A 15,745-nucleotide genomic window follows, 5' to 3' on the forward strand; every position below is an offset into this window, starting at 1 on the left:
AACCGCCAGCGCGCGCGCAGGGGATTTAAAAACGCCAGCGGGCTAACAAACGGTCAGCGGGGCGGGCCGCGCAGGCGCAGTGCGGCGCGGCGGGGTTGCCATGGCAGCGCGAAGGCGCCGCCGCCATCGCTCCGACCGGGCCGGGCCGTGAGGGAAAGGACCGGGTTATTTCAAAATAAACCCGACGCAACCGTCCCGCCCCGGTCCTGCTGGAGGGTCGCTCCGGCCTTGGCCTTTCCCCGCCGGCGTCCCGGGGCGTAAGCCACCCACGGCGCCCGGGGCTCCGTTAAGGCCTGCCCCCCCCCCAGCCCAGGTCACAGGCTTGTGACAACCGGCGGGGCTCGGTGGCTGGTTGGGGGTGCGGCAGGTCCCTCACGGGGCAGCCCCCCCCCCCCCGCCCCCGGCGGCAGCGGTACGGCCCTGTTGCTCGGCCCCGATCCCGGCGGTCACGCGCTGCCCAGGCCGAGCGTTCACCGGAGGACGGTGCGTCGCCCGGTTGCGCACCGGAGCGGGTTGGGAGGAGAAGCGCAGGGCAGGCCGTGAGGGGGTGGGGGGGGGGGCTGGGGAGACGGCGGACCGGATGGGAGAGCGGCGGCTGCCGGCCCTCGCGCGCACGTGCCCGCCCCGCCCCTCCCGGTCAGCGCGCGCCGCCGGGGACCCGGAAGCACTTTCCCTCGGCGGGGACAGCTCAGCAGCAGCGGCGGCGACGGCTCTGCCTCAGCTCTATCCCCAGCCCTGGCCTCGGTGCCCGCCGCTCCCCGCCCGCTCCACGGCCGCCCCTTGGCCGCCGCCCCGCCGCCGCTGTCGTCCTGCTGCTGCTCCGCCGCCGCCTCCTTCTCCTCATGAAGCCCGTCGTCGTCTTCGTCCTCGGCGGGCCCGGGGCGGGCAAGGGGACGCAGTGCGCTCGCATCGTGGAGGTGAGGGCAGCGGACACGCCGCCGGGGATGGGGGGAGTGAGTGTGGGGGGGGTACGGGACTACGCGTCCCGGCGTGCCGCGGGGCTCCGGCTGCGGGCGGCTGTGCGGGCACGGGCGCGGGGCACGCTGGGAGTTGTAGGCCCACCCGGGGGCGGGGGTGCGTGCCTCTCCTCGGGGTGGTCGCTTGCGGGGAGCGCGTCCCCCTTCGCCCGGCGGCGGGCCCCGCACCTCCCTTGCGGTCTGGGCTCTTGTCTAGCCCCGGTCCGCCCCTCGGAGGCGATCAAATAAAAATAACTGACCCACATCTCCCCGTCAGGCGGTGAAGCGGCAGGGGCAGCCCACGGTCCAGCCACCCCCCCGTTCCCCTTCCAGCCCCTGTCAGGCGGCCTGGCCAAGGGCAGGCCTTTGTCCTCCTTCTGCCTTTTATTCCCTCAGCCCCCCGGGGATCCCACCGCACGGGTGGGTCTGCCTGTGCTGGCATCATCCGCCCTGGGTGGTGGGACACCTGCTTGGGGTTTGGAGGCTGTGGTGTTTTTGGGCAGGAGCAGCGGTTGCCTGCTGCGCCTTGGCGGAGAGGCAGGAGCGTGGCTCTCCAGAAGTTGCGGGCCGCCTGGGTGGTGGTGCGGTGTCAGGCCAGCCGTGCAGCCCAGCCCAAGTGGGTGGCTCTGTACACGTCTGCCTGGCCACGTAGGTGATTGCGAGGCTGCCACCCACACGCCTCGGCCTGCCGGTTTTGTGGCCTGGGAATGGAGGCGGGATGGTTTACAGTGGTTGGGAATACATTGACTTCAAATGTGTGGGATCAAGGTCTATGTCTTCTGAAGCCTGTCCCGTAAATGTAAGAGCTGGTACGATAGACATTGCAGGGTGTTGGCTTTCTGATCCGGTGCCATTTCTGTAAGTTGTGAAAGTAAAATGTTAAAAATAGAACTAAAGTTTTGTTCTGTCACAGAATATGGTAGAGGTCAAAGGATGTCCTGACCTCATAGATGGTTAATCTTTTCCTCTCTTTTCAAAGAGCCTAAAACTGACAGTATAGGTTGAGAAGACTTTCTGCTATGTATTTCTTATTTTCAGTTTTCCAAATACATTTTTACAGCCCTTTGAGATAGGACAAGTATCTAAGAAAGAACGGTGAACGCTACATGGTATAGCACCATCCTTTTAAAAACCAAAAAACGGAGGGATAAGTGCACTGTATCCAGGTGAATAATTACAGAAGTAGTTAAGGCTGAATGCTTCCAAGCGTGTATGTTGGATTTGAAACAGCTTCTTTTTTTTTTTTCCCCCCCTGAGCAGTTGTATATATTTTTCTTGTTAAAAGCCATATAGGATCAAAGTTTATCCATACCCGCACCAAAAGGAATGACTAAGAACTGTAGCAATGCCCATGTTTCTGAAACTATTGGTGGAAAAAAAACCCGCAACTCCTGGCACGGGCACATTTTGGTGTTGTCTATTCTGGTGATGCCCTGGCAGTGCTGTTACAGTTTATCCACGCTGCCATTATATCCCAGTCCTCAGTGTTGTATAACTAAGTTATGCAAATTTGGTCCAGACTGAAAAATGCCTTTATGACTTAGTTCTGAAGGATTTTAACCACAAATTGCAGACTGTCATTCAAACCAGCTTATTCATTAAATTAAATTGTGGAATGAAAGGTTCGTAGTGCTCATAAAGCCTTTTTGGTAAGGTCAAATTCTGCCCCTGGCACATAGCAAACAAATGAGCTTAAACTGCAGGGGAATCTTGTAGGCTGTCATTAATGGCTTTCACCAAACCATTAATGTAGCCTCAGGGCTGAAGTACCTTGTGTGGCCGCTGGCCTATGTTTAGAAGTATAAATGCCTTTGGCTTGATAGGTTAATATAATTGGATAAAGACCACTTTATTAGGAGGAGTTCAGATCAGTCATTGCTACTCAAATTGTATTTGCAGCTCAAAATGAAAGAGGAAAGTTAACTTTGCTTGTACTGTATTTATTTTCTTTTCTAAGCCTGGAAAGGGAAGTCCAAATACTAATAAATGTAAATTTGCTTTAATTCTGCTAATCCTGTTCATTGCATGGAAAGAAGTTTATTGAAGTCAGTGGGCTGACAATAGAAAGCACTCGGACTCGCCATCTGCAATGGATGGCCTTCCTGCTCGCTTGGACACCTCTACAGGAGCTGCTGGCTAAACTTTGAGGGAGAGAGGGTCTGAGGTGGTTGAAGGGAGAGTTGGACTGATGCAAGCCTGCTAGAAAACTTTCGAAAAAGGGGACATGAACAGGGAAGTGTGGATGAAACACAGCAGACGTACTGGAGAGCAGCACCTTTTTTAAGCACACGTCCTTGGCCTGGCCCCTAGCAGCCCCCCAGAGAGCCCTGGTGCAGGCGGTTGAATAGCCTGTATGCAGTCAATGTTGCCTTTAGGTTGAAGGTGTATTTTTGTTCAGATTTTAAACCCTGTTGGCAGCTTGCCACAGAGAAAAGGGGCTGTAGCTGAGTAATAATAAACCTCATTCATCCTTGTTGTAAACGGACTGAATAATATTAGCTTACATTTGGAATGAATCTGACCCAGTATCTTGCTGTAAATCTGAAGTGTGCGCTGAACAAAAAGTCAGTATGGGCTATAATTATTTCTCAGTTGCTATTCATACTGGAGATTTGGGACAGAGCACATCACACATGTGGAAGAAGTCTCACTTTGCTGAGGTGAGATCTTGTATGCTTTTAGCATTAAATGATTTTATTAACAAACCAAGGATAGCTGTGTTTTGTAGAGTAAAGCGGGTATTACGTACTACCTGGGAATGATTTCTCAAAGTAGTGTTGTAATTGTTTTGCTGACTATGCTCTACATTCTCAGAAAAGGGAGATGGCTATCACATGTTGTAGGCGAAATATGTATGTGTTAAGTAGTAGCCTAAATCATAACGGCTCAATATGTGTGTGCTGGAGTCCCTCATTCTGGAGAAGGCATGTATTCATACCAAATTTGGACCAAAATGGAGAAATTATTTGAGGGAAGAAGACGCAATAACAAGTGGAAATGGGTATTGACACGGTGTACGAAAGGGAACAGCAGGTAAGCGATTAGGTTTCTTTATCTTCGCAGATAAGGTTGGAGGAGACAGCTGAACCAGGCTGGTTTTCTCCGATATGGAAGAAAGACTCGTGTACATTCCACAAACTCACAGAATTGTCACTGAAATGCAAATGCAGCAAAACTGCTGATCTGGACCGTTTCCCGCTGTTTAGGAAGGGATGAAGCAGAATTCCCTCTTAAGTTCGTATCCTCTCCCTTCCAGCTCAGCAGATTAACTCCTGAAACCTTCCACAGCTCTGTTAGGTGGAGCTTGCCATCATCTGGGACTGTTGCACGGCTGTCATGTGAGGCAGAATATTTGAGCAGGTAGTTGAATGATGTCACTTGAATGCAGGTTCTTGCAATAACCTTCATGCTTTCCACAGTGTTTGTATTTTCTGTGACTGTGAGATTATTATGTGTGTGTAGGGCAAAATGAATGTGTTTTATTGCTGACTTCTGAACTTTGCTCATAAAATGGTTATGGTGAAGTCAAGGCAAAAAATGCATTCTTCAAATCTGTGCAAAATATGCTTTCATGTACTTAAATTTCAAATCCTTACAACCTTTGCCTGAAATGCAAAGCTCTTTGGTTGGTGGGAAGAATAATAACTAAACCATTTGTCTGTGTTCCAAGCAAGATTTGAGTTGTATTTTGTTTGTTTGTTTTGGCAAGGTGATTCTGTAGGGATTTGGAGTATGCAAGACATCCCTCTCTGTGTACCTAAAATGTAATTCACCTCCACCACAGCCTGATCCTGTATGTTTGTGGTTAAATCTAAAATTAATTCCACAAGGTGGGATGCTGAAGCCTTCTCCTTTTATAAGAGTGTAAGTTAATATCCAAATGGAAAAAGCTGTTAAGTTGCTTTGGGATATATGATGAGGAGATTTCCTAGGGTGAAGAAAACAGTGCAAAGAAGAACTCATTGTATCAGAAACACTCCTCTGAAAGTAGCAGTGGATTTAGGTTCTGCTGTTGTGTGTTAATTGTCTTCTGGAAGTCGGCTGAGAGACAGTGTTACCTTCCTTGAAATAAAAACGTTTTTAAAATTGTTTACTTTAAACTCAACTTCTGAAATCTCTTTCAAGAGTGCCAAGTATTAGTATTCTCCTTAGCCTTAAGTTCTCATAGTTGTTTTTTTTGAAAATAAGTTTATATTTCTGAACTTTGGAGCTTTTTTTAAAACATGGTGAGTGATCGTTTAAACCTACCCCCTGAAGATTTATCCCTATATGCTTCCATTTTGCAGAACACTGGGCTTTGAATTTTGGACTTTCCCAAACTTACCGGGTGCCTTTTATTGAGCTCAGCATTCCTGAAGCACTGGGGTGCTCTGTTTGCCACCCCTTCCCTGGGGGTGCTGTCAGTGGGATCTCCTTTGTGCGTTTTGTTTTGTTAATGTGGGTTTTTTTGTTTGTTTTTCCTCCCCCAGAGGCAAGAACATATTTCAAACTAAGAAAATGTCTTCAATTTTTTTTTATTGGAATAAGGAGACAGAAGGTCTATTACTGCATCATAGTTTATACCCCAAAGTTTTAATTCCATGTGCTAATTGCTAATAGGACAAACAAAAGCTTTTTTAGGTAAAAAAAAACCAAACAAAAAAAACCCCCACAAAAACAAAACGAAGGCTGCAGGCTTTACTCAGTTCTATTTTTAACTAGTTCTTGAATGGTGTATGTAGCAAATTTCGGCTGTTTATTAAGGTTGCCCAAGATATGACAGGTCAGAACTAGGGCAATGAAAGTTTGTGTTTTATTTGTTTAGATCTTAAGACCTGTGACTTTCATTTTCAGAGTAACAATGATAAGCCAAGATAGGAGTCAAGGTCAAACTAGTAATTTGTGTTTTTCTTGCTTTTTCTTGGCTTCTGCTCACTTAAGGAAGTCTCAAGCTGTGTGTTTAGTGGAGAGATGTGTTGCTGGACCACACAGGGCTGAATCAGAAATAAACTTTGTGCCCCTCGAAAGCTGGCTGTGTAAGGAGTCCCAGCAGCAGCTGCTGCACACTGCTGATCCTTTCTTACTGCCTCAAGAAGATTGCTAGGGCAAGACTCCACCTTATTCAAGTGTGACACAGATATGACATGTATTTTCAGTTGTATTCATCTATTTTTTTGTATTTACTGAAAACAAAGCATGTTCTGTCTGCGGAGTGGAAGTCACAAATCCTGGTTGACAGAAGAAAGCTGGAAGTGGCTACAGGGCAGGGGAGAGAAGGGCATCCCAGGGAGGCTGCAGTCTCAGGTTGTAATTTGGAGATGTGGAGCCTATAGGTTGCATGTCCCTGTTTGTCCTGCTGAATGGGGACTGATTTACAAGGCCACTGTGAGACAAACAAGCGAGCAATATTTTGCTCTGCTCTATACAGTACTGCTAAGTGCTGTTCTGAGTAACACCTCTGTAGTGGGATTGATGGAAACTTGAGCTTGCCTTCCCACATCCCTGTGATTTTTTTTTTTTTTTTTTTTTTAATGCAAAGGAGGAAGATGTCTACAGTGGTGCTGAAGACAGCTGATTTTCATCTTTTTCATTCACAGTTAATTTTTGGAAGAGATTTGGATTATGGTTCTCTAAATATAAAAATAGTTTTAAAAATAATGAGAACTTGTGTAGTAGCAACTTATTCATTGAATCTTTTTTTCTTCTTATAGAACAGCATTCCAGTCTGCTAGCATAGCAGAAAGCATTATCTCTGAAAGAAGTTTTAGAATAGTTAATTCTGTATTTTCTTTTTTTCTTCTCTGTAATCTAAAAATCTGTCCAATACTTGGCATCCAAGTGTTTGGAAAATTTTTTTAACCCAGTTTCTATTTCAAGTCTCCTTTCAGTCTGACTTTATGAATCTGGCATATATGCATCCTTCAAGAACCGGAGAAACTGCTTTTTCATTGTTTGGCAGCCACAGTCCTGCTCCCTTTCCGATTTCGGAGGAGAAGAATTAGGCAGTAGTTGCAACAAGTCACGTTCTGGGGATTGCATCAAGATGTACTTGGCACTGCTGGAAAGTCATGCTGGCACAGTGCAAACCCTGGCAAGACGCAAGAGTGTTTTGCCCTGGTTTTTGCGCAGTTACATCACAGTCTCTTTTGCGAGCTCTTGGGGATGTGACGATTTGCTCCAATTCAGGACGCTTGCTGAGGGTTTATCTTGCCTAAGATGAAAGAAAACTTTGTGCCCTGTAGGCATTGATTAAAACTGGCAAGAGTAGTGTGAGCACTGCATCTCTGAAGCCTTCTGTGTATGGAGCAGCAGCCAAGCCTTTCTCTGTGCTTGTTTGCATTGTTTAAACCGACATGTTTTCTTTGGCTCTTGGCTCGGTACAGTTAATAAATAGATGTTTGGGCCCTGAAGGAGAGGTTTGTTTTTCTTATTGCTTGATTAATCCATTCTGAAGGTTACTCTAGAATACAATTTACTATTATCTAAAACAAGTCTATTTATACAACAGCACTTTAAAACACTTCTATCTTTTACTTTCCTGTTCAGCCATTAAAAACTATTTTAGTTTGCTGTTGCAAAAGTCAGAGAATTCAAAAAATTGTCTGACTCAATTTTGTTTTCATGCATGAAAAGGGAAATGCCAAGGAAAATTAAATGGCTTCGTAATCCTCTAAAACCGAAGGGATTATATTTTCCTCCTGTTTTCTCCTTTGTAGAAACTTGATGTTAAAAATATCATCATTCTTTAACGTTAGCAAGGAGAACTACATGTTAATTTAGGGTTCAGCAGAGTAAGGTTTCTTGCTTATAGGAAAGATTTATTCTGGTTTATGGCTTCTGTAGTTCATAGTTAATATTTAGATTTGGAATTAAATATGCATATCCAAATGCAATGCACATTAAAGCAGGAATACAGTGAGCTTATAGAGGATGTCTGTGGAGCTTTTTCTTCACAGTTATTTAGAGCAAAATCTTGCTTCCTTTTTTTGCCAGCTGTGTAGAGTTTTGGAGATTTAGGTAATTATATCCCTTCTTAAATTATGACTATGGCAGAACTAACTTTCCACGCTTTTGTGGGTGAAATTGGAAAGCAACTGAAATGTTTTTAAAGTCACTTAGTGGGTTGTGTAATATTTCTGTTGTACTTAGTCCAGTAGCCAAGTTTTTAAATCCCAAGTTCACAGCCTTAAAAAGTGTGTAGTCATATTATTATGCTGCTCGGACACCTTTTTTGAAAATTGCTTTGGATGTTGCTGCAACCAAGCTGATAACCCTGAAGTTTTTTGCTGCTGCTTTTGTTTTTTGTAAAAAGTTTAGGATGAGTCTGTATAGGTGTACTGTTTTGGGTGTATAGCTAGCTTAGGTAATCACCAAGGAGATGTCTTTATTGCCTATTTTTATGGACTATATTTGGTGAAGGAGCATAGTACACTTGGTTAGTTTTCTTGTGGTGTTAAATGAGCTGAGAAAATGATTGGTTTGTGCTCTAAAATTTCCTTTGTAACAATGTATTTCTCTTTGGTAAGCATGTATTTGTATGTTTGCACTAGGTGTCTGTTTATGATGGTAAATGCCTGAGAAATTCAAGTAATAAATACTTTTCATTGGTATTTTGCATTAGCAACTTTTTTTAGATGCAGTTTGAGGTGAAAGAAGAGAGTAATGGTGTTTGCTGTTTTCCTGCGTACCGGTAACAAATTGATAGATTTGGACCTGATCTCTCTGCTTTCTTTCTGTTTACTGTACATGGTGTGATATAGGGTGGCACCAGCGTAGCTGTTTACCTTCATCTGCCACATCATCGTTACGAGAAGGCACTAGACTCCCCAAAGGGCTGCCCTCCAAGTTTGTCACGTTCATCCCAGGGAAAGAGGTAGCAGGGGCAGGCATGCAGGGCTGGGTTTAGAGGAGTGCATGTGTAGCACTGTTTGTGTAGCTGCGATGTTAGATGCAGAGTTATAAGTGATTTGACCAAGGCAGAGGAGGAAGTTGATGCCAGAACCACAACGGGAGTGTAAGGATTCCTGACTGATGCTGTGCTTGAAACATTCTTCCAGCTCCAAAGGACCTGGAATCACCTCATGTGCTTTTCTTTAAGTAGGTAATGAGATAAAATTACAAACCTATTGTGTAAATGTAGCAAGGAAAGACACTATCTCAACTTTTCACTTTCTAAGTGAAGACTTGACCCAGTCTGACCCAGTTCTAACTGATAACCACTTAAAATTTTTAAGTAGTTGAACCATTAGGATGGGGTATAGCTTGTATCTAATTTAGTGATTGTCAAATATCTGATTGCACAGTGTAACATTTCAGGAAGCGCCTTGGGGACTTTGAGATGGTCTTGTTTCCAAACATGACAAAATTACCTTTGAGAACGGTACATGAATGCCTGACCAAAGCCCTGTCGAGCATTTTAACCAAGAATCTCTCTACTGCTGTGCTTTCTGTGCGTGCAGAATATGCTGTATTGTCAGATTACACACTGAAGATGGAATAGATCTGTCACTAGCAAGATGCTATTCCCTGTATTCTTTTGTTGCAATGTGAAGATAAATGTGGTTGACACTGCTGACTGATGTTAACTTTGCACATGTACTAACTGAAGGGAGTCTATGCCTGTTTGTTTTGCATGTTTCAGAAATACGGCTACACGCACCTTTCTGCTGGTGACCTCCTTCGAGATGAACGAAAAAGGCCAGGCTCACAGTATGGAGAACTCATTGAGAGCTACATTAAGGAGGGAGAAATTGTACCGGTTGAAATAACAATCAGCTTGCTGAAGAGGGTAAGGAAAGGGCTATCTCCTTGCTGGTTCACTCTTGCAGACTAAGCAACAAAACAGTGGCTGTATTCTGGAAGAATTGCCTTTCTTCTGGTGTGAGTAGTATGAAATGGCAGACACACAGGTGCACATCGCCTACTGGGCTTCTTTTAGCAATTACTCATGTTTCTTTCTGGCTGGTTGGAGGGAAGTAGGTGATAGCCTCTGATACCTGGGGATTTGTGAGAATGGATTTTTTTTTTTTTTCTTTTTTAGTAGCTCTAAGGAAATCGGTGAAACTCTGTATTTCTTATTTCCCTTAACTAGCTTTTGGACCTCTTGGTCAGCTCAGTCATATTTGACCGCAGGTTAGAGGCCTTAAAGGTACTAAGTTTCTGTAAGTTTTATCAAAATAGATAGCCAGGTGAGGAAGAGCACCTGCTAATGTTCCTGTGGAAGGAAAAGCTCCAGCCTTTATCCTTATTAGATGTTCAGGAAAACCAGAGTATATCCTTTAAGACAGAGACGGCTTCTGTTGCTCATGGCACTCTAAATTTATCTGGAGCTTTTCTGTTAGAATTAACTCTAGATCAGGGATGTTTTGGCATCTTACTGTGTAACAGCACTTTCCAGTATCTTGTAGAAAATAAACTTTAAAGCTGGGATTGTGTGTTATGAGATTTTGAGCTTTATGAAATAGTGAATTCAGTTTGAAAGAAGGCTATATTGGTGCATCAGTGAATTAATTAGCATGCATTGAAGGTGAAACAAAAATACATTTTGTAAATCTGCAATAATCCTAAAATAAATGCTTCTCAATTTACCATGTCAACATTTTGGGGGTAATTTAGTAAGTAGATAAATGGTTGTATGTGCAGGAGATCATGAGTTGAATTCTCTTTTATCAGGCTATGGATCAAACAATGGCTGCCAATTCCCAGAAGAACAAGTTCTTGATTGATGGATTTCCCAGGAATGAAGATAATCTTCAAGGCTGGAATAAAACTATGGATGGAAAGGCGGATGTTTCTTTTGTTCTCTTTTTCGATTGTGACAATGAGGTAATGAAGTGTGTTATTCTGTCACTTCCTTTCTTGCTATATTGTGAGAATCATTCAAGAAGAACAATAAAACTCTGTCAGGTAGTGAATGGACTAGTGTAAGAGTAGAAGGAAAACTTCGTCTGTGACTTTCAAGGATTTTTTGGCAACTTGTTTTAGCAGATGAAAAACTGCATGTTTTTGAAATAGCAGGCAGCTAATTGCACTTGGTATAACCGTGCGAATAAATTATACTGAAGAAGTACTGCAGGCAATTGCATTCTTAAGGAAAATTTATAAAAACTTTAAATACATTATACAAAACTATTTGGTTAATTTCCAGAAAACATTACTCAATTTACTCTTAGTAACTGTTTAGTCCAAAATGAACTTGATAGCAATGTCTGCTTTAATTCTGAAGTGCTGGCAGCAGCAGTCTTTATTTTCATAGTTATGAGATGTGCTATAGGATAGCCAGTAATCAACATTTTATTCAGCAAGTCATTAGATTACAAGGGCATTTTGACAGTGATACATTATATTCATTTAACAAGTGCCATGATATGCTGTCTTTTTAAAATGTCAGTGCCCTTGAGGCATAAAAATGGATATGAGAATCCCAGCACCTTAAGCTGACTTTCTTCATTTTACCCTTTTGCCCAATTCCCTGAGAAATTTTGTTACTTTTTTTTTATTAATTGCAGTTATTTTTTTAATCTCAAAGAACAAGTGAGGGGTTATTTTTTTCTATTTAAAAACTTAAATAAGATTAAATTAATTTTTTCACTTGGTGGGGTGTTAATTTTGGTTCTAATTTGTTTACTAGATCTAAAAATAGACAACAATGCCTCATGATCGTCTGGATTTTTTTTTTTACTATGGGTGTACTTTGTAGGAAAAAATAATTTTTAACCATTGTCCTCTTGCAGGAGTAGGATAAACGTATTCATGAACTGTACATGTGTCAGCACTGCTTACTCAACTTCATAGTTCAAAACTTAGTTCATTGGGCAGCTTTTAACTATGGTTAGTTCTTCAGTTTTTACTTAGATTTTGATTTTTAAGTCTTTGTTATAGCAATGTCAAGTAAGAACATTTTAACTTACAGTAACTTAGTATGTAGCCTTACAAAATTCTTGAGAGAACACGCAGCAACTTTCTTTCAGTGCAGGCATATATTAGTAGTCTAATTTGACATGCTTTTCAGGAAGTCTGAACACATCCTTGAAAATCAGGTAATTTTCTTCTTTAAATGTCTCGAGTCGGAGTCCCAGTCGAACCACAGATCTTGATGTTGCTTTTACTTCCACTGACCCCTATCCCATTTTAAGAGCCCCCATTTTAATAAACTGGTGAAGTGTAAAGCTATCATCCTTTTTCTCTGGAAGAATCTAACTTTCCATGTGAATTCTGGTTACATCCACCAGACCTGGACAGTATTTTGTGTGTCTGGCCTATTTAGATTTTTCAGGATTATTGTTTTGTTCCTGCTTTCAAGATAGCACCTTGTGTTCTTGGTTGTGATCATCCTTTTGATGTTTTTTGTAGATATGTATTGGCCGCTGTCTTGAAAGAGGCAAGAGCAGTGGTAGGAGTGATGATAATCGGGAGAGTCTGGAAAAGAGGTACCATCTTCAAAGCTTTTCAGTTCCCTTCTGTTTATATTTTGCTATGTAATGCTTTTTTCCCCCCTGTGTTTTCTCCTAGAATTCATACGTATCTGCAGTCTACTAAGCCTATAATAGATTTGTATGAGAGAATGGGAAAAGTCAGAAAAGTGGATGCTTCTAAGTCTGTTGATGAAGTAAGTATATAAGCCAAAAAACCACGGGGATGACAGTGGCAGGGTACATGGTTTTGGCATTCTTCTGAGGTGTGTGTGCGTGTGGTTAGTGTGCTAATCGAGCACTGATGTGTATTACTGAGGGAGGTTGTGGAACTCTCGTTTTGACCCTTGAAGAACTGATTAAGATGTGAATAACTTTAAGAAATCAATTAGTTCTGCTTGAACATGAGCTGGACTAAAGACGTTTTCAGTGTTTCTGTGTTTAACAGTGTCTTGTCTTTTTCACTTTCATGAGCTTTTGCTTTTCTGAAGTTGTATTGCTCTTCTGTCTCAGTTTCCCAGAATTTATGCCAATTTCACTGTTAAAGAATTAGTGAATTTTTTAAGAAAAACCTATATATTTTTTAAAATACTCTCAATTATTGTGTGTGCTGGTTTAAGTTGAAGTAACTGTTTGACTAACACTTCATAAAATTAGTATTCTTCTCTCTCTTTGTAGGTTTTTGAAAAAGTTGTACAAATTTTCGACAAAGAAGGCTAATTCTCAGCTTGAAAGTTCATTTAAACTTGTGCTTGAATCTTGCTTGAATAGCTGCTACTGCAGTCCACTCTGTAATTGTTTTAAAAGATTTTTTTATTGTTTTTCACATATCTAATGATGATTGGAAAAGCAGTTAATTACAAATGGATCTGTTTTTTAAATAAGAAATCATTTCTTGTGGCTATAGCATACAAATTTCAGGGTTCTGCATTAGTACAAGTTCAGTTACTCACATGGCGAAACCACAGTTGAAGTATCTCTCTGAAGAGACTATTTGTTCTGTCCCAGTTCTGTGCCTATCATGGGCAGCCCTTCTTACTCCTTATTGCCATATACTTTTTTTTTTTTTCAAGGATCAATTAAACAGCAGCATTAAGCAATGAGGGACCCGTGTGCCCTTGTTTGTTTTTAGGATGCTTGGACCAAATTTAGCAGATATTTTTTCAGATAATAATTTTGTCACAAAGTTCCCTGTTATTCCCAAAGCCAAATTCTTTAAGTCAAGCTACAGTTAGTATGAGAATCTGTTCTAGCAGGTCTCACAAAACTATATAATATGCTGTTCAGGAGTAGACATACAAAGTACTTCATGGAAAGTGGTGCTTTCTTATGACTCTGGATGTAAACTGTCTTGTAAGTTCCTGAGTACCTGGATGACATGGCCCTGGGCTTTACCTTGTCTTCATTTGCAAAAGGTTAAGAATATAATTTCAAAGTCAGGTCAGTATTTCCATAGTCATTTATTTTAAACGAAGTTTATATTCTTAATTACAGCATGGTCTTCACAAGATGGCAAAACTCTTAAATAGCATACAATAAGCAAAATCTTCTAACAGTTCTGTCTTTTGTAACAAGTGGAAGGGAATTTCTGTATTATTATTATTGTTGAAATACTGTATTACTGAATGCTTTAAGGTTTGGTACCTGGGGAAATACTTTTATGGTTAAACTAGTGAATTTGTTTCCCTAAAATTGTATAATTTTAATAGCTGTTTGTTTGAAAATATTGTAAATTATTGCACTTTTGTTGTTACGTGGTCAGCTGAAGGGAAGATACCTGCAGAAAAAAGTACCATTCCCTTAAACAAATTGGGTCTTGCTTCATCACGTTTTCTTGAATTAGCCAAGTACAGTCATCAGCAATAGTTGGGATAAGCAGATAACTGGTTGAAACAAACTGGTTTAAAAGTTTGCACAGATGTGGTGTAATTCTGCCTTTTGTTTAAAGTAACCTTTTCTCTCTTCTATATAGTATGCATAGGTATGTGGGGCCCCAACCATGCATTCCTTGCATGCCCTGAGCTTTCACTGAAGAAGGCTCCAGAAGGCTTGAAGATGAGTGTTTTAACTAATTTTAGTGGTAGAGTGTTCTTCCTACATTAACTGACAGTGTAATCGGTTTGTGATATGCTAATAGATGTTGCAAATTATAGGCAATTGCAATTTGGAAATCTTGGGGCTCAGCTTTTCTTTATTGATGACTTTCTCTATTTAAGGAAAAACTTTGAATTAAGCCTAGCTTCTAATTGGAATCAGATGTGTTGGTACTCATCCTGCAGCGTGATCTGTGCGGGCTGATTTGTATTTGTATGAATTCTCTTCTTGCTGAGGTTCTTGAGGCTGCTGGACTGGGGAAGAGATGGGTACAGAAAGAAAGGGTAAACTACAGTATCTTTTCCAGTATGGTAGGAGTTCAAACAGTGGACTGAGCACAAATAGCTGTTTGCTACTGCAGAATATATGGACCATGACTACTTTTGTGAGTGTGGGAGGCTAATGCTTTTGCTTTAGGAATTTCCCCTTAAAAAAAAAAAAATCATGGAATTAAATTGTTATTGTATAAGTATGCTGACATAGGATAGGATCCAGCAAAAATGCATGTTTTGATATGAAGGTTAGAATCAGGGTTTTTCCAAAAAGACTTCAAACAGGATTCTTTTAATCTAATTAGAGAGATTTAATTATCTTTTGTTTCTAAGTTACTGGTTTTTACAAGTTCTGTTCAGAATAGAGTATCTGTTTTCTCTCATCATATACTTTTCTGTGTATTTAAGTGCTGAAACAAAGAAAAAAAACCCTTTGGAGCAAGTTTTTAGAAAAAAACAATGTTTTGGCAATATTGAATTTGGAGTGGATTGTAAAGTGTCTGTGCAAAGACTAGATTTTTTTTGTCATTTTATTTATTGAAGATGCCATTAAATGTGTTACCAATTCTTTCAAGTTGGACTTATGATTGAAATAAAGATTAAAGGCAATATGCCAATGTGTTGTGTCTGTTTAGCAGCAAAACTGTACAAAGAATTTGAGGAGATCTAATAAACTTTGTTCTGTGGCTTAACACGAGTGCTTGGTTTACAGTAATCTGTCACAAGGGATATTTTTCATATGTATCTATCTATATAAAGTGTGTATTTGTTAGTGTTAGATACCTTGCATGGCTGCATACACAAAGGTATGTGTATAAAAGTTCAGTTTTCACCATCAAAACTGAGGTCCTGAGGACCCTGGTAGGCGCAAGATAAGATCAGGCAAATGCCTGTGGAATTGGTACCTTTCCTTGATTATGTAGGTTTATCCGATTACTCTATTTGTATAGTTGTGCAGTGATAATTCATCTGGCCCATCGGTGAAAGAAAGGGGACTTGAAGTAGACTAGAAAACACAAACCTATTGTGCAGC

The 15,745-nt window shown here is 41.5% G+C and overlaps 1 protein-coding gene across 1 annotated transcript; it reads left to right on the plus strand.

The window, feature by feature from the left end:
• Positions 1-665: 665 nt before the first annotated feature.
• On the plus strand, positions 666-15,409 carry CMPK1 (cytidine/uridine monophosphate kinase 1). The gene is made up of 6 exons (XM_052801607.1): positions 666-917; positions 9,577-9,723; positions 10,608-10,760; positions 12,288-12,364; positions 12,447-12,543; positions 13,025-15,409. Exons 1-6 carry the CDS (start codon positions 843-845, stop codon positions 13,064-13,066), a joined length of 591 nt encoding a protein of 196 aa, XP_052657567.1. The 5' UTR covers positions 666-842; the 3' UTR covers positions 13,067-15,409.
• Positions 15,410-15,745: the final 336 nt, after the last annotated feature.

Source organism: Harpia harpyja, chromosome 11 (assembly GCF_026419915.1).
Source record: "Harpia harpyja isolate bHarHar1 chromosome 11, bHarHar1 primary haplotype, whole genome shotgun sequence".
NCBI lineage: Eukaryota > Metazoa > Chordata > Aves > Accipitriformes > Accipitridae > Harpia > Harpia harpyja.